Source organism: Harpia harpyja, chromosome 1 (assembly GCF_026419915.1).
Source record: "Harpia harpyja isolate bHarHar1 chromosome 1, bHarHar1 primary haplotype, whole genome shotgun sequence".
In the NCBI taxonomy this organism is placed as follows: Eukaryota; Metazoa; Chordata; class Aves; order Accipitriformes; family Accipitridae; genus Harpia; species Harpia harpyja.
In genome coordinates, this window is record NC_068940.1 from 49,116,577 (window position 1) to 49,134,666 (window position 18,090).

General features: G+C 37.7%; 1 protein-coding gene across 1 annotated transcript in view; it reads left to right on the plus strand.

The window, feature by feature from the left end:
* The window catches only part of SEPTIN7 (septin 7), a gene marked incomplete at its 5' end in the record, with an annotated part of 66,767 nt that overhangs the window by 25,068 nt on the left and 23,609 nt on the right, over positions 1 to 18,090 (plus strand). The window contains one exon of the mRNA XM_052810814.1: positions 13,633 to 13,739. Coding sequence (XP_052666774.1) covers positions 13,633 to 13,739 — 107 coding nt within the window. The remainder of the gene's footprint in view (positions 1 to 13,632; positions 13,740 to 18,090) is intronic.

Sequence of the window (18,090 nt, forward strand, 5' to 3'; positions counted from 1 at the left end):
GAAGCGACTGGTTGAAATACTTCATTTTTAAAGAAGTGTTCAACTTAAATCTTTGTTGAATACATTTTAAATGACTGCTTTCAGAATCATAGCTAGGTATGTTTTAGGAAATACGCTAACTTTATGTCCAGTCCTTCAGGATTGTTTTAAGTAGCAGAAAAGACACAGGTCATGGTTATGATCAGGAGAGGGGAAGCCCTTAAATCTAAGAAGAGACAAGTATGCATCTCATTCTTTTTGCAGGGAGTTAGAGGCAGGAGGATGCTCCTTTTCCAGTAATTAGGAAGTTAGCTAGTACAGAAGGAAAAAGTACAGCGTCCTGATAGAGATGGCAGTGCTGCATCTCCAATTGAGGGGGTGGAAGATATTGTGAAATGTACTCTGGTGGTAAAAGTAGCAAGTTATGTCCAATTGCAAATAAGTCTGTTGGTTATTTCAGTACCTGCATTATCTCTGGAGCAATTTAGGCCTATAATTCAAATGAAGCATTATTAGAGATGAGTGGGGAGAGAAAAAAAAAACAAACCAAAAACCCTTCATGGAAATTTGGAAGGAAAGATGATGTTTTGGAGGGGTGGTTCTGACAACCTCTACCTTTATTTTACAGTATAGATGAGTTTAGATCAAACTTTAAAAAGCAGTTAACCTGAAATGCATACTGTAAAGAGGAAGTTTGTTGTCATTGTTTATGGTGAGTTTATTTTTGGAAGGAACATTCTTGGGAGAGTAGAGGCTTATTGATGTACACTGTATCACAGCTCGGTGTAGCACAGATTTTTGCTGAAGTCTGAATCTTGCCTAAAACCATTTTCCACAGCTTTCTGATTGATTTTTCTGTAAGGCTATTTCACTCCAGCATAATTGGATGCTGGGGTGACTAGTACTGTTCTCCTGGTATCACACTCTATTTAGGACTCTGCCCTTGCTTTCTTTCTGATTAGTCTGTGTGGCTTAAGTGTTTCACTGTTGAGAATTTTTGTTCAGAAGCAGCATAGGTTTGGGCTGCCTATGTATTTTTGAAGACTGTCTTCTCCAGTTCCCCTCATCCCAACCTCAGGTTTTCTGTTGATTCTGGAGTGTGTGGGTGTTTGCTGGTTTACCTTCTGATGTGTATTGATGTTTGAGACACTTTACAGTGCAACATTTACTGAATCTGCTGGCTTCATCCTTTTAATTCCCTACCTTTTAGGCTGCTTCAGTTAGGCCTTCATTTTTGTGATCTTGATTTGGCTGTTGTCTTGCCTTTACTTTTGAGAACAGAGTTCCTGATAACGCTATGGATATTCACGTACAAAAACTTGCCCTTTTTTTTTTTTACCATACTAATTTTGAACAATAACTGATGTTACTGGAACTCTAAAAGTTGTCTGTCCCCTCTCCCCCCCTTTACAAGGATGTTGTACTACACAATGACCTATTTTAGCCGTAGCATTTGGAAACAGCTAGGAAGAATCCAGACTTGCATCTTCCTTTTCAAAAATATTAGAATCAATGCAAATTCCTTGGCAGTCATTGCCTTAGCCATGACTCTGTTTTGCAGTTCTTGACCTCATTTGGCTGCTTTTTTTTCATATCGATACCAGTCGATTTCTTTAACATGGCTCTTTTTCCGCTGGCCAGTCTGATGTGGCAAACTGTCTTTTTCTAGTCCTTCTCTGATCATTTTAACGTTGGTAGATCTGTAACGTGACCAGCATAAAGTTACCACTGGAAAATAACTAGAGCTTCTGTCTCCAAGATTGCTGGTTCCTTTGAGACGTTTCCCATTGGAACGTGGCAAATACGATTAGCGTCACAGATGTTAATGGATAAAACACTCTACAGAAAACCACTTTTTTTAATGTGGCACTGGAGTCACTGTTAGACTTGTTTATTTCAAGGTTTATGTTTTTTCTCATTTTTTCTAGCTTTTCAGTAATCATATATCTTTAAAACCTGTAAAATTTAAATGAGTATTTTCATTTCAGTATTGTGTGCTTGTCAGCTTTTTATCCCAAACCAGGTTACAGTGACTTTTAGGAAAATGAGACTTGAGTACTTTTTGTTGAGGTGAAGGAAAAAAAAAAAAAAAGGAAGAAAAAAAAAAAACCCAAAACAAAAACCACCACCCAAAAACTTGAAGGATTTTCTTGCTTAATGAAAAACAGAACAACGTGAAGGGGAAAAAATTAAACCGTGCATTCCATATGTGGTCAGCCTCTTTTCTGCTAGTTTTTCTGTAGAGCTTTTTTTTTTTTACTGAGTTTTGGGGGGTTTTTTTTGGTTTGGTGGTTTTTTTCAGATTCTGGAATTCCCTTTTCACACTGTTTCTTAATATAGTGGACAACCTTTTGAAAATGCTTGGGTGGGAAAGTTTGGTTGATGTAGAGGGTGTCAGTTGTGTAAATAAGAATACAGAAATGATTCTCCATAATTTTTTAAGTACTTGAAGAGACATACTGGCCTCAGTGGCATTTATGAAGTGTCGTTCTGGTTTGATTAGGAAAAACTGTGATCCAACAATAGCAGCTGTTCCTCTAGGCTGAAATTCAGATTTTAACCTGGCCTAAGTCTGTGCTGCTGCAGAAAGCTAATAGCACTAGGCCCAAATTGGGTTAGTGTGCAAATCCAGCTGGAGAGTTTTCTGAGAGCTGCAAGAAAGGTTAGTCTTCAGTCTGTTTGTAGCATGGCAAAAGAAAAATCTTGTGTCAGCACAAAGAAGGGGTGGCATGGAGGCTGGGATTTAACTTTTTTGTTTTTTGGTGGCAGTACTGGCTGATATGACAGTGATTAGGCATTTGTTTCAGAAACTTGTCAAAATGAGCTTCAGTTGCATTGAAATAATGCTTGCTTTTGGCTAAAAATCTTCAGTATTATAATTACTGACTATACTGTGGTGGTTGTAATGAAGGATCTGTGTTTACGTCTGAGATATTTTTCCTTGAAGAATTTTAAGACTTCCATAGTTGGAAGAGCAGCTTATCCCATAGATACCTTCATACTAAAAATACTAAATGAAGCTATGCACAAGTCAGTCTTGTAGGATGCGATTGAAAAATATTCCTAGGTAAATGCTTAAAAATTGTATTTTGTGGATTCTGTATGTGTCTGAAATTCTTGAGAGCTCAGGGGAAGAGCACGACCTGTAGCACTGCTCAGCTGGAGTCATGCATCAGATCAGCTGATGTTAATGGATGTGTAACTACACTTTGGCAACATGCTTTTGAGATGACACTTTTTTTGAAGTGCTGGTTGTTGCAGCTGCCCAATGTGATGTAGGATGAAGGCAAGTCTTTGTTGCTCGTTTTAAAAAGAACAGCTTAAAGTTTTGTAAATGACACATCATTTAGCACACATACAGTCTTGTTTAGGATGTGTGTTTCAAATGCAACATTTGTGTGGTATGGAAATCTTATTTGTATGTATTTTCAAATGACTCCACAAGTTTTTATTAAATGGGGAGCTTTCACATGTGTTGAACTATAAATAACTAACATGTTAATCAGATGTATCTTATTTGGACTTCTGTGCATCACTGAAGCTTTTTATTTTTTTGTAACATCTCACTAGTAGAATTACTATTTTAGTATGAACAAGTATATGATATACCACTTCCAACAGCAAACTTGAATAGGAATCTGGCGATTACTCAAGCAAATTCTTAAACATGGCACATGAGGAGTGGGAAGCTTTTTGCTGTAGGAGAGCAACATGAGACTTTTTAAATTCAGATTTTGAAGTTCAGATAAAATGAAAATCCGTAGTACTGCAAAGGTGGTATCCTCATATTCTAACTTATGGAATGTAGAAATTACTAGAATATTTTATGTGCTGCTAGCCCTACAAAAGCAAGTAACTTTAAAATCCACAGAGGAACTCGGAGCCTTAGAGTAGCATAAATGTTGAAGTAGGAGATGAGGTGAGATTTTGTGATATTTTGTATTGAAAAGGCTAATTTAAAGGAATACCATTACACTGTAGTGGAGGAGAAATTGCAAGATTTCTTATTTTTTAGGTCTTGGAGGCATACACTGCTGACAAAAATGTGGAATATATACAAAGTTGCTAATTTAGAGGAACCTGACTATTGGCAAGTATTTATTCACCATTTTTCTGCTACATCAGTGCCAGACATAGCAGAAACCAATAGCTGACAACTCAGCAGATGTTGAGAGAGAAAAGAGAAGGTTAGATTTTCACTAATTTACCAAGTCAGGTTTTTAGTGTGGGTTTTGTTTTGTGGGGTTTGTTTTGGTTTGGTTTGGTTTTTTACATTGCATGTGACTGAATGATTTAAGAATTTATGTGAGAAAATATTTTAAGAATTATGTTTTGTATCTCTTCTGCCTAAATTCATTGTATATCATCCTCACCTTCTGTAAAGGACAAACCTGTGACTGACCTGATTCTGTGTCCTTGGCTCTGGGCTGTGTCTTCCCTAGCTGGCAGGAATTCCAGAAGGAGTCCTGGTCCACCTCCTGTGTCTGTCCTTCACGCTCATCTGCTGCAAAACATAGCAAGCACACTAGACAGGTCTTAGGATATCACCTTATCATAAGACCTATCCGTTTGCCTTTCAGCTTTGTAAATGTATGCTTCTGTTGTCACTACAAAAGCGGCTCAGTTTTCCTTAAGTATAAATAGTGGTGGCAGCAATTTGGAAGCAATGGCTTAGCACTTAAGCAAAACAGTTCTTCTCACCATATTAAAAAGGGTGTAGTCTTGACAACACAAGCTTGTTCCAACCTACCTCAGCCTTTGTTAGAGATAAAATACCCATTTTTATGACTACAGTGGAAGCTGTCTTAAGGAAACAAAAGCATGTAACTGCTCCCAAGTAATTGAGGTATCAAATCTGTGTATTTTGCCAAGGTTGCTTAGAATTGGCAGCAGTGTATCCAGCAAAGCACATCTCTGCAATCCTTTTGCTCCTTGTTTGACACTAGACCAAATATTGAAAAGCAGAGTTATCCTAACTTGCAAATGGCATTGCCCTAACTTTTCATTCCTTATTGCCACAAAAATAATATCACTGGGGTAAATTTGCAGAATTCTGTCATGTTATCTGTATCTTTCTCTTGCCACTTGTGCTGGTTAAGTGTCTTGTCCTAACATAGTTTCCCTTGTGCTGCCTGCAATAACAAGTACTTCCAAAGACATTAAGGAGAGAAGGCATCAAGAGACAAGGTATAAGGTGTTGAAACAAATTTTGACTAGCACTAGAAATCTAGTTCAGTCCTCTGACAGATTTTTGTGGATTGACTTAATAGCAGAATGTCCCACATGGGATATTTTGAGAGCACTCAACACTTACTTCCAGTAGTTTTTATTGTGTTTGTGCATAAGTTTTCAAGGGAAGAGCTGATACAGTGTTGAGTAAGTCAATCTAGGTGCTCTTTGTAGAGTTCTGTAGAGACTCATTAGTTTCCATGTAAAAAAAAAAAGTTTTCTTTTTTTGTCCTTTTGAAATTTTCTGTGATATTCATGCCTCAGATGTATCAGTTGGGTGACTTTTTTGAGTAACATCCTGCCTAATGTGCTTCACCTTTCTCTCCTTTTGCTCGAGTTGATCTGTAATACTTCTTGTTCTTAAGTAGAATGTAATGCAAGCTATACTGTCTTTAAGGTTTTGACCCTGTATCTGTACCAAGTATTTTAGTCTTAAAGATTAAGTAAACCCAGTCACTCTTTTGTTATTTTCTTATCAGCATGTAGATAGCTGTGTGGGTTTTATTTCTGCCAGAGTAATGAAAGATCCTACTGTGACAAATTAATCTGTGATAAATATACCTTTCCTTCTTGAGTCAGCAAATGTTAGAAATTATGTACTGGAAATGCTGTACAATTAGTTGTAAACAGTAATGTATAGATGACAAATTTCATGTTCCTATCATCTTTCTCACTTTTTTTACTTCTTTTTTAAAATTCATGTAATTGGGGAATTTAATCAATTCGATTTGTTACTGTATATGTCTCCAGAGAGTAAGTCCAGCTCTGCAGCTTTCTCTAGACACATAATTCTTCCAGACCAAGCAGTGGTAGTCTCAGATATATGCTTTCTTAGTCTTAGAGACAATCCTTCCTTCTTTAGCATCTTTCACAACTGTTTTTGTTCCTGTTGCTTTCATTTTGAAGCAATATGGGTTTTTTTTCTTCTCTTGTGAAGGCTCGTTATTTTGGCTTTGTCAAAGCCTGTGAAAATTCAAGGTATATGCTGGTTATGACATTTAACCATAAAAGATTTGTTGTTCTGGAGCTCTGTTGCTTCTGTCATTTCCAGTTGAATCCCTTAACCCAGTTATTTCACAGATAGCTAGTACGTTCAGATTTCCCACGTACATCAGTTTTGACAACTTCTTGTTGCTTGTCATGTCTCTGAAACTGCAGTGCAGTATGGCCACAACTTGATCAGACATAGGAGTTTTCTTTTAACTAATACAGAAAACAAAGCAAGGTAAGCTTTGGCAAGCCTGGGCTGCATCTGCTAATTGCATACTTCTAATTCCATGCAAGCTTGGATGCTGAAGCCCAGGTTGTCACATTTCAGCTGTTGCTGGTACTAGATATGGGTGGACCAATGCCATGGGGTGTTTTTTTCATCTGTAGTCATGTTGAAGATCTAAAAATGAAGAGAAACTTGTGATTTCAGTTCCTTGGTTTTACTAGACTAGAACTTTTTTTTTTTAAATGCTGAAAGCTTGCTTCCTTTGCCTCATGTTTAATTAACATATCCTATTTTAAATGGCTACTTTGCAGACATGCTATTTACCAGGAGCAAAGCCTATATATGTAACTAGAGCAAATGTGACTTTCTTCGTGAAGTGTCACAAAATCTTTAACTTGTGAATTGTTGGTGGTTGTTGCAGAGAAGGGGTCTAGTTTTAAAAGCAGACTTTTACATTTACCCTCCCCTCTTTTTGGAAACCTGTAGATTTGACTTACCTCATCTGTCTGGTGTCTTCTTTCCCTCATTTTCCCATCCTCGAGCCCCTGATGACTTGGTTTGCTTCTTGCCTCACCATGCTGCATCATGAATTCTAGTGCAAGTGGTGGGTTGGGAGTGCTATCTAGAATCTGTTGCAATATTCTTCTGAAGTACTTCCCTTCCCTGCTTTTAATGGCTTTTCTGAATTATTTAAATGACATCTGTGACAAGAATGATATGCCAAGAGTCTGTCCTCAGTTATTGCACTTAAAATTTAAATTTTGCTCTAAGAAAGCTTATTAAATTGTCTTACTGTATACTGAATGCTGAAATTTTGTTGCTGTTGATGCAGTTGCTGATAGGCAAAAATGAATTCATTGCTGGTAGACTTCCCTGTTACTCTGTTTTGCTAGGATCAGCTTTGTGGCTCTAACAGAAGTTACTTCCATATGCTCCAAATTCAAGTTGTGAAATGATGGAGCTTTGGCTCTCTTTCCTTTATAAACATCTATGAAATACAAAGTTGAACTTTTTGCAAGATTTCACATAATGCTGTCCTACATGGAACTGTAGATATGTGGGAGCAGCTGTGTAGCATGGTGCTGCTCCTACCCCTCCTCCTGATTGGTTTCATTTGGATGTTCTTGTACATTTATCCAAATATTGGTTTGTATTTTGTAGAGCGCTGAAGACAGGAACTAGCCTTTATGAAAGCTTCTAAAATCAGACTTAAAATTAAAAGCATCTTATAGTCTCTGTTTCTGTGGTCATCTATAATGACATGGCAGAACATCATTCCCCCTTGCGAGAGGACGGTTCCATCATACCATTTGGTGTAGTTAAGGCTCTATGATTATTCATGTAGCTTCCCTTCTATATAAAAGCAAAAAACTGTGTGTTATCAGTGCCATCAAAGCCATTGCACACTTGCATAAAGCTGCAGGTGCTGTTGTACACATAAACTGTGAATTGTACAAGGATGAAAGAAGATGAAATGCATTATTTTTTTATGTCTTCTGACAAGCTTTTTACCCCTCTGAGTCACCAGTATCAAACTGATGGGATTATATTTTAAGCAAAAACTGTCACAATAATTAGAATTTATGAAATGGAAAAAATTCCATGAAAAAACTGGCTCACCTAAAAATAGAATACACTTTGATGTAAACGTTCTGTATATGTAAGTTGTGAAGTACAGCAATTTTCTGTTTAATTCGATCCCTTTGTAATAACTCTTTGGGGCTATCAAATGCACTAAAAATCTCTGCCCCCTCACATCAGAGAAGAAACATATTGTTGGATATCTTCATTCTGATAGATCAGTAAAGCAATTGCAGCTTGTGTTTGTATCAAGTAACTCTAAATACAGACTTCTACCTAGAATGCAGTGGAAGCTTTGAAAAAAATTGTGCAGTTTGTAGAAAACCCATTTACCCTGGGACATTAGATGTTGGTGGCTTGTCTCTAATAAACTACAAGCCCCACTGGGATGTTACCTTCTCTCGCCCACCAGAGTTGTTAGCAGTTAATGCATCTTCTGAATCTGTACTTCCTACTGTTCTTGGTTAATAGATACAGCGACAGAGACTGGGTCATCTTCTTGGTGACAATACATGAAGCATACTTCTTTGAGCAATTTAACTGAAGTCTTGGTTTATGATGCTGTGATCACCAAAAGCGTTTTCCTTGCACATGGGTGGTTCCTAGGCAGTCTTGTAGTCCCACCTGGAGCTTGGGAAAGCAGCTTGAAATTCCTAAGTAGAGATAGCATGTGTGGTCACATTCCCAGCATTGCAGTTGACTGTCACAAGGCATGAGCATGAAATACTGTTTGACTGGTAGATAGCTAAGTAATTGTCAGCAAAGAATAGAAAAACTTACGGTGAATTCTGCAAGAGTAATTTCTTTCTCATTTAATGAAGAGGTAGGAAGTAAAACATGCAAAGAGCACACTGAGAATGTTCAATATTGGTTAGTGATCTTGATCACTTGATATGTTTAATGAACTCTCACATGGGGTCATAAATCTAAGATTGTACGTCATGCTTTTAAGTTCAGGGCTTGGATTTTAGAAAAAAAGATCCTAAAAATACAGTAGAAAACCGATCCTGGATTTTCAGAGTGGCGTCGTAGCTAGAAGATGTAGTGAGGTGCATTATCAGGAGATGTAATATATACAGGAGAAATAGTAGTCTCCAACAGGAGTTGCATATAAAGCTGGAAACTGGGTTGGACTGGACTGCTTGTCCATTTCTGTTGTAGGTATTTGAGTTAGAATGGCAGAGGCTGAAAAGTTGGAGGAGATTGGAAATATGCCACATTCTCAACGTGCCACAATAATGAATGGTGGAAAAAGCAGCTTCATTAAGATTTAAGGATAAAAATCCACTTCTATTACCATAGGGAGGAGATGCTTGCCATTTAAGTTTCTTTGTAGTAATAAAGTCATAACAAGAGCTGATGGATAGAAGTTGAACTGAAAAAAACCCCCATGTATTGAACACTTGCAATTTTAGCTGCAAGTAGATTTTCTAACTGATTATCACAGATTAGGATTTCTGGTTTGTTTACAGGGAGTAATTTGGAAATGAAAGATTTATGTAGCTCAGTTGAGAACAACCTGAATTACTTATTTTTCATTTCTGGAGCACTGCTTTCCCCCCGTTCCTGTGGATTGCACTTCATTGTTGCAGTTTTTCAATTGTTAATCCTCCATACTTATCTGCTTTAATATTATTCTGGAGACTATTTACCATTATTTGCAAACCATTCTAGCGATTGCTAGTGGTCTGTTCTGACCCCCCAAAATGTGTTTGAGATAGAAAAAGCTGAATGTGTTGGATTGGTTGTTTTGTTTTGTTTTTTGTCTCTCTTCTCATCTTACAGCTAGTCTCATATGTCTAGAGAAAAAAGGGAAGTACTTGGTCAGTGTTTTGTTCACAGAAGAAGAAATTTTTCTATCCAAGGTTAATTTTAAGTGATGTGCCATGGGCCACCTGTATAAAGATGCTAATTGTCAGCAGGAAATTGTTGTGTCTAAGTGTATAAGAAAAGCTCCAATATTTGTACAGCCATTTAGAAATTCATAGACTTGAGAAGAGTTGGAACTTCTGTTAGTCATGTAAGGGCTGACAAAAGATTCTGTCCTTTGCAAGACTGACAGGAGTACGTTAGTGGAAGTACATGCTTATTTCTACCAATGAGAGTGGCCAGCTCCATATATTTGAAAGTGACTATAGAGGAAAAATAGCTTGAGAAAATGCTGAAATTTTGAAACTCTAATTTGCTGATAAACATGAGACACAAAATAATGAAGAAAACCATATATTTAAGAAGAACTTGAAGCATATATGAAACATTTAGTGGGAGAGTGAGGGCAAGGTAAAAACAGTCGCTGGATACCAAAAATAAACTCTCGGATTCAGGATTACCCTGCAAAGTCAAAGTATTTTTTTTCTTTTCTTTTTGAAACAAAATATTTCATGCTGAAAACAGAAGATATTTCTAAAAATAACTCACTCCAAATTAGGAAGCTAGATCTAACTGCATCATGATGCATTGAGTGATTGGAAGTTATTACTACTGAAATGGTTCTATTATGTTGAATCCTTATGCCACTTTATGTAACGGTGAAAGGGCAAAATCTCATCAGAAATGCTTGCGAAGAGTGGGAAGATGCATTTTTATTTGGGGTGCATCTCTCTTTTTTTTGTTGTTTTGGTTTGGTTTGTTAAGGCAAAGTAAATTCCACTTGTTTTCCCTGTTCTCTTGTGTTTTGTTTGTCATATTCACAGCCCATTGCATCCTTGGAAGCTGCATTCCCAGCCTTTCCAGTAGGGAAACCTTTCAGGTGTATTTGGGTTGAGCAAGGTTCTACATGGAAAGAACAGAAGGTTTTGTTTGTTGTGGTTCCCCCCCACCCCACCCCCACCCCTTACCATATTTCTAGTTAAGATCAGAGTATTTTAACATGTCCAAATAGGCTGCTAGAATTGTTCCAATACGCTTGGTTTCTATAATTCTGCTTCCCCTGTAATCAGCAGAGAAATTCCTCTTTGATTACAGTGGATGCAGTATGACTCCCCATAGTACAGTATCAAATGTTCCAGTTATGTTTTTTACCTACAGTTTCAGTGTAATTTGTTTTATTTGATATTATAGCCTTTTACTACCATCATAGGTGTTGACTGTTACATGGTCTAAGGCACAACTGCATCCAGGATTGGTGTATTGATGCTAACTCTTACATGTAATACTTAAATCACTGGTAGCACTTAAGCAGTCTAAACTGTTGTAATCTGCACTGGCTGATTAAAGTTAGGTTAGCATGGGTGGGGGTATCTGGGAGGCTGGGCACCTTTGGGAACAAGATGGTGCATAAATACCCTTAGCATACTTATCTTTTCACTAATTTTGTCTCAAAAGTGCCTTCCCATCTTTGCTACTGTAAGGTGGAGGGACCAAAACTCAAATCTATTAGGGCGTAATCAGGAACTACTTGGTACCACAGCTGCAGGAGCCATCTAGGGGGAGCTGCTGGTTTTCCATCACATCCTGTAAAAGCTGAAAATCTTATTTCCATATGTTGAATTTCAAGGGCAACTTGACAAGCGCCCGTGGTTTTCGGGAGAAGTGGTTGTTCTCAGTGTTTTCCACCTTAAATTCTGTATCATGTTAAGACCAGCAATAACCCTAATAGAAGGGAGAAGAAGGGACAACTGTTTTTGTATATTGAAGTAGCATCTGATATGCAAATCTTTCTTCAATAGTGCAGGAGAGAGCTTTTTGCGAGATTATGGTCAACTTAAAAAGCGATGTTCACTGAAAGGATGTGAATTGTACATTGCAAAATTGGAGCCCTCCTCTTCAGGGGTTCAGTAGGGTGGATTAAAAAACTCTTCAGTTTAACTGGAATGATATGTGCACCTTAAGCAGAGTAGTGAGATGGAGAAGGTTATGCTTCAAACTGGCTGTAGCTATGAGGTTGGAAAGCTGTGCTTTTCAGAAGCTTCTTTCTATTGCAGACTTGGTAGGGAAGCCTCTCAGCTGTAGGTGACCCTGCCCTAAAGATCTTGCAAGTGCAGAGTAGAAGACGTGTGTCCCTTAGAACCAGACACTTTTAGGCACTGTATTTACCACACAGTTCTGAAATGTCTAATGCATCTGACCACAGAAAAAGGCAGATTCTGCAGTGGTAGTGATGAAATGCTTGTCGGCAAGCCTGTCCCTTCTGGCTCACATAATAGCTGTTGTGTTGGGGTTAGTGTTCCCAGCACTGCTAACTTGAGTGCCACAGCCCATCTTCCTGGCTGTAGCCAGACCCTGCTTGCAGCATGAGTTAGCTCATCAGTCGGACAGGGTGGAGTTTGAAGAACAAGCACTATTAATAATGTAGGCAGCCTGCGGGAGCTCTGGTTGCAATGTTTCATCAGCTGCTAATCCGTTTACAGTATATCTAATCAGATTGCTCTGTTAGGTGCTGCAGAGACTTTGAGCTACACCATTGTAATCGAGATGGCTGATGTGTATAAGCTAGCTTGTGTATGAAATGGAGCCAGCTATTACAGCTGAGACAAGGTCTTGTCTGCCGCAGTTCATAACTACTTTCTGTTTTGTAACTCTCAGTTACTTGCATTAACCCAGGACGTTTATCTGAAGACAAGTTGTGAAGCTTTCTGAATTTTGTCTTTAAATCAACTGGTATTTGGGGATGGGGAGGACTAATGGGTAGGTTTTTTCTTTTCAAAGTGTGGGTGTAGTGCAGCTCATTCTCCTCCCTCAGTGAAAGTATGTCACCAGTGGTTTGCACCCAAATTCATTAGCTTAAGAGCAAATTTCTGTGTGACTGTTTCTGTTTAGGTCAATGTACTAACAGCACTGCATATGAAAACTTAAACAGAAAGCATCATTTCCATATACTTTTTTCCTTGGTTCTCATGCTAATGTGAATTGTTGTGTTGAAGTAGTTTCTTTACAATAGAAAACTAAGCAGAAGACTTGTCTTTTTTAATACTGTAATAAGTAGTTGATGTGAAATTCTTGCTCCTGTCTCTGTAGAGCTGTAAATGGGAGGTAATCTTTGCTGTGGGAGTTGTAACTGTATTTGCTTGGATTGTCATGGCAGTAGTGTCTCCAGATTCTTTAGCAAGGCTGACTTATTGTTGCTTATGAACAAATTACCAAAAATACCAAACAAAATCCAATCCCCCTTCCCTGCCCCAACAACAACAAAATTCCCAGGCAAACCACATAGTTCTGAAACTTCATTTTAGCTCTTGTGGCTTTAGTAGTTAAACCAAACTAATCTCAATCTCTGTTGTCTTCCCCCCCCCCCCCCCAACAATAAGACTCTCAAATAATACTTGAAATAAAGGAGATAACTTAGTCTGCTTTGGCATTATGATAGGAAGTCATACCAGGAAGACAACTTGTTTATAAAGTTTAATGTGGGGTAATATCATCTTTGTGTGTTGTAATGGGAGCAATGGAGAAGTACTAAATGCATTCAGTACTTAATGTGATCAGAAAAATGAATGTCTATAGAATCCAGCAGTGACAGATTTGCAGGGTTTTCCTTGAAATGGGAGAAGATGATAGATTCTCAAAGTGTTAGAGTGCAGTGTGTGTTTGCCGGTACTATGTTTCAAGAGTATTTGAAATGTAAATCTAAATGTTTATACTTGGTATGATACTTCCAGTTTCAGTAAAACTGTTCTGTTTTCTTCCAGGTGAATCTGGACTGGGAAAATCAACGTTAATCAACTCATTATTCTTGACAGAATTGTATTCCCCAGAGTATCCAGGTCCTTCACACAGAATTAAAAAGACTGTACAGGTATGTCTGGGGGAAAAAACCTGCAGCTTGATCAATGTAACTTGCAATTTAGTAATGTAAGGTGATACAGTTGTCACATAAGCATCTATATTTCAAGTAAGTTTAGCCAAGATGTGAACCACTAAGAAATATTCAGTCTTTCAGTGTGCCTTAGCTATACAAAAATTCCAGGCTCTGAAACTTTTAGCCTGTTGAAGTGTGGGAGCCCTGAAGTGAAGCACTTGGTGTGCTGCCTGTACTTTAGAAACCTCATATGGGTACAGTCCTGTTTGGACATGGAATGTTTTATTATCAATTAAAATATTAAGTATATACATAGAAATACGTAGATGTACACTAGAACGCTTGACTGTTTAAGGCAAGCTTTTAGGAGCTGTGTATTGAAGGATTTGTCGTAAGTGTAAGGACCTACGGTATAAAAGTATCCACCGGTCTTCTGCAGCGTGTATCCTTTGTGGTACATTTTTTACCTATTATAAGTTGTTACTCTGAAACATATCAGGGACTAGGGTGAACCTGGCTGCTTTTAAGCACTAGACTTACATAGGTAAGAAGGTGGTACTGCAAGTGCATGATACAACTAAAATATTTAGTCAAAGACTAGAAAACTGAAGTTGATCCATTTGTTTTGTGTCATAATTTGCTGCTGATCAATTCTATCTTAAGAAAAGGAGCATGCTTTTTGTATTATAAAAAGGTTATTAAAACCCCCCCCCAACTTAGTATTAAGAAATAATTAAATAATGTTGTAGGTAGTTTAGGAAATCATTATGTTTCAGTGGGGTATCTTCTGCCTCCACAGCTGAGCAGCTGAATAAGGATGCATGAGCTCTGTTCATCTCTCTTAATGTGTGTCAGATGCTTGTTTAAGATTTTGGTGAAGATAGCTTGTGATAATCTAACTTCATACAGATGAGGGCTGGGGGTGCTCACTGTTGCTGCTGTTGTCCAGGAGAGTTCCTTCAGCTGTGAAATGACAGTCTCAATCACTTCAGCCACAGCTGAGGTGGTCTGTGCAATTACAGAGTTGTCATAAAGTGATTAAGCCTTGTGTTGAGTTAGGAGGGTATGCAAGGTGCTAAACAGAAGCTGTAAAATTGAATGCTTTTTTTATTCAAAGGAATTGAATAACTGTGCTCCAGTGCTGTGATCCACTGACCTTACTGTTTTGTGGGGCTTTTGGTTTGTTTTTGTTTGGGGTTTTGGGTAAGGCTTTTTTAGTCCAATCTCAGAACACTGAATAATTACCACAAGGCCAGGAAAAAGTTAGTTATGTTCGTACTAAGAAGGTTAAATGACATTGTCAGTTAGCTTAACATCAAAGCTTTGAATACTAATAAAAAATAATGCATTCGTTGCAGAATATCAGCTTTTTAATTTGGAAGAAAGCTTTTGAACAACCTGAGTTTGGTTAACAATATATTTGGTTTTTTCTAAGCTTTGGTCATGTCTATTAGGCTATTTTATCAGTTTAATGTAAAACCATAGTGACTGACAAAATGGACTTAAAAGCTTGTTAGCAGGGGTATTTGACCATTATTTGAATTAGAAGGGTTGAATTTAGGTACCTGTTTCAGAGAGATGTTAAGTGGGATGGAAAAGGTGTGCAAATAGTTAAGCTCTGGTATAATATACTTATTAATGAAATAATTAGTGACTGTTGGAAAACTAAGTAGAAGGGTGACTTTTATTGGGAGAGAGATGTGATTTCATTACTGTTGATTACACATTGGTTTAGCAGAAGCTAAACTAATTTAGGTTGTGTTCATTGGATTATAGTTTAAATAATGGGGGGTAGTATTCCCTGTCATTGGAAGATTTTTTTTTTTTTAATTGGGAAAAATCATAGGAGGAATTTACACACACACTAATGAAAAATATAACAAGGCATCTTTCAAAGATAACTCAGTCCCACCCTGGCTAAAGGTGGATCAGGGTAAGAAAAGTTAAACTAAAACTGTGTGTGGAGCTTCTGGAATCTGAGTTAAGTGCTTTCATCTGTTAAGTGGCAAGATTAGATGAACTGTTCATCCTGAATTTTGAGTTCTTCAGAGGTGGTTTGATTTTTATTCTTTTACTGGTTGAAGAAAAAACCCCATACTTTTCAGGAAGTTTCACTTAATTGGGGGGGGGGGGGGTTGACATGTAAAGCTAAAAAAAAGGGGGGGGAGGGTGGGGACGGGGGCTTGAACAGAGCCCTGGCTGAAAAGCCATTGCATTTTTTCCTACTTCCACTGTGTGGGCTAAAGCCTGAGGGTGGCCGAGAGCTAGCCAAAACTATTTTCAGTAGTGAATTGGGGTCTGTCATGACTTAGCAAATAATATGATTGGAAATTAAATATATTTAAAGACAAACTTCCCCCTTAGAAACTATTGCTTACTTTATCTAATGAGTATTTTTTTTTTGTTTTAGTATAATTGTAGTGCAACATTGCTTTGCTTTCAGTTACTTGTGATGAATGAAAACTCAGTAAGCATAGCATTTTAAGATGGAAACAAACTATCTTATTTCAGTGTCAATGTCTAAATGAGGATAAATTTGTTTCCCCCTACAACCTTGAAAATTGTGTGTGCTGGCAACTGGGTATGATGTGGAGGTGATTCCAGTCAAATATTAAATCAAAGAGTTAACAGTGGCAGCTATTTGGATCCATGGAATTTGTGCTCTTTGCCAGTGTAAACCTTTCTAAGTTAAGGATGTCAAGAGTTTTGCAGGGTAGAGATGAGGCAGATGACCAGAGTATCCTAAAATCTTGGTGGTAATAATCGCCTGCACTTATATGGTGTTAATAACTTAATAGTGAAGAATTATATGAGAGTGTCTCACATAAATAAATACAAACTGTGGTTTGGGTTTGAAAACAATTGCAGTTGAAGTTGTTTTGTGAGGCAGGTCCTTTGTATTAATTTTGTGGAAAACACAGAAAAGCAGTTAAAAGTGATTTGATGTCAGATGAATTCAAAGAAAACTTCTTCAGAAATGATGGGGCATGAAATGTTTTATCTGATCATTATTTGACTATCTTAAATGGAGTATGGTAAAGGTTTGTTTAATCCACTAAAAGTAGTCAAGCTGTAACAAGCATCATGTCATGAACACTGTGTAGCAACTGCCAGGGAGACCCGTGTGACCCAGTTGACTGGAGTGCATGGGAAAATGGCCATTTGGAGAAGACTTTTATTAAAAAGTTTTAAATTCCAATGCTTGAACTAATGTTTTCCATGAATCCCTTGGGAATACTTGTAAATCAGATGATGGGATGCAGTTGGATGCTTAACTATGAATGACACTAGTTTACAGTGATTTTCTGGATCTTTTCCAGATGTTGCTACTTTCTGTGCCTTTGACCATGTATGGACACATCCATTTAGGTTAGAAAAATGCAGCTTTACAGAGGCTTTATGGCAGGTTCTTCACCTACTGTCTCCTACCAGTAGTCTCTACTGCTTACAATATATGGTGGATATGGTCTGATTGTCCAAAACACAAGCATAGGGCATTTAATTTGATCAACTAATGTTTCTTGTTCTGTAGGTTTTCAAAAACCCTGCTCTGATAGCAAGATACCTACATGAATTTATGAAAAGTAAGAATAAATTTAAATCCTCACCACCCAGTAAGATATTAGCATTGTCTGCAGAGATTCAGTTACTGCAGGCCATTTGTCAGAAGGCGACTTCACTATTTCAGCCACACTTACATTTTACAAGAATAGAGAATTGGGGAAAAATGTTTGGTGTGGCATTTCTGAGGATCTCCTGACCTTCCTCTTCCTTTGTTATAAACACACATTCAAGATAATGTTTTATTAATTGCTTCTTTTGTAAAAGCATTCCACTGTGAGTGCTTAATATTTTAAAGGTTCTTGGTGGGAATTTTTGTGCTGAAGAATAAAGCTGATACCTTGTAGCACTTGGTAAAAGTACAGCTCTTAACATTATCATCTCTAGTTTTTTGAAAGTGTTAGGGGTTTCTTTTACTTGCAGAGAGCTTGGTTATAGGAGGGCTTTGTGGTTACTATACTATATGCAAGATAGCAAAAAGAATGTGAGCAATCAGAAGTTAATCTCCTGTGTGCTAAAGCTTGTGAGTAGTAAACTCTTGGCCAAGTTGACTGTGTGGCTGGGGATTACTATCTTGAGTTCTGGCATCAATTGTGTACAATAAAATTTCTCTATAGGACTCTTGAGGGAGAAAATACATTCACCACAATTAAAACATAAGTTTTTAAAGCACTGCATGTATTCCTAGGTTCTCATGGCTTTGGACTGGACAGTTTTGGAAGGCAAGGAGTTGTACAGTTAGTGAAAGGGTAACCTGGTGGTGTCTTAGGCTGGTGTGTGTACCTTG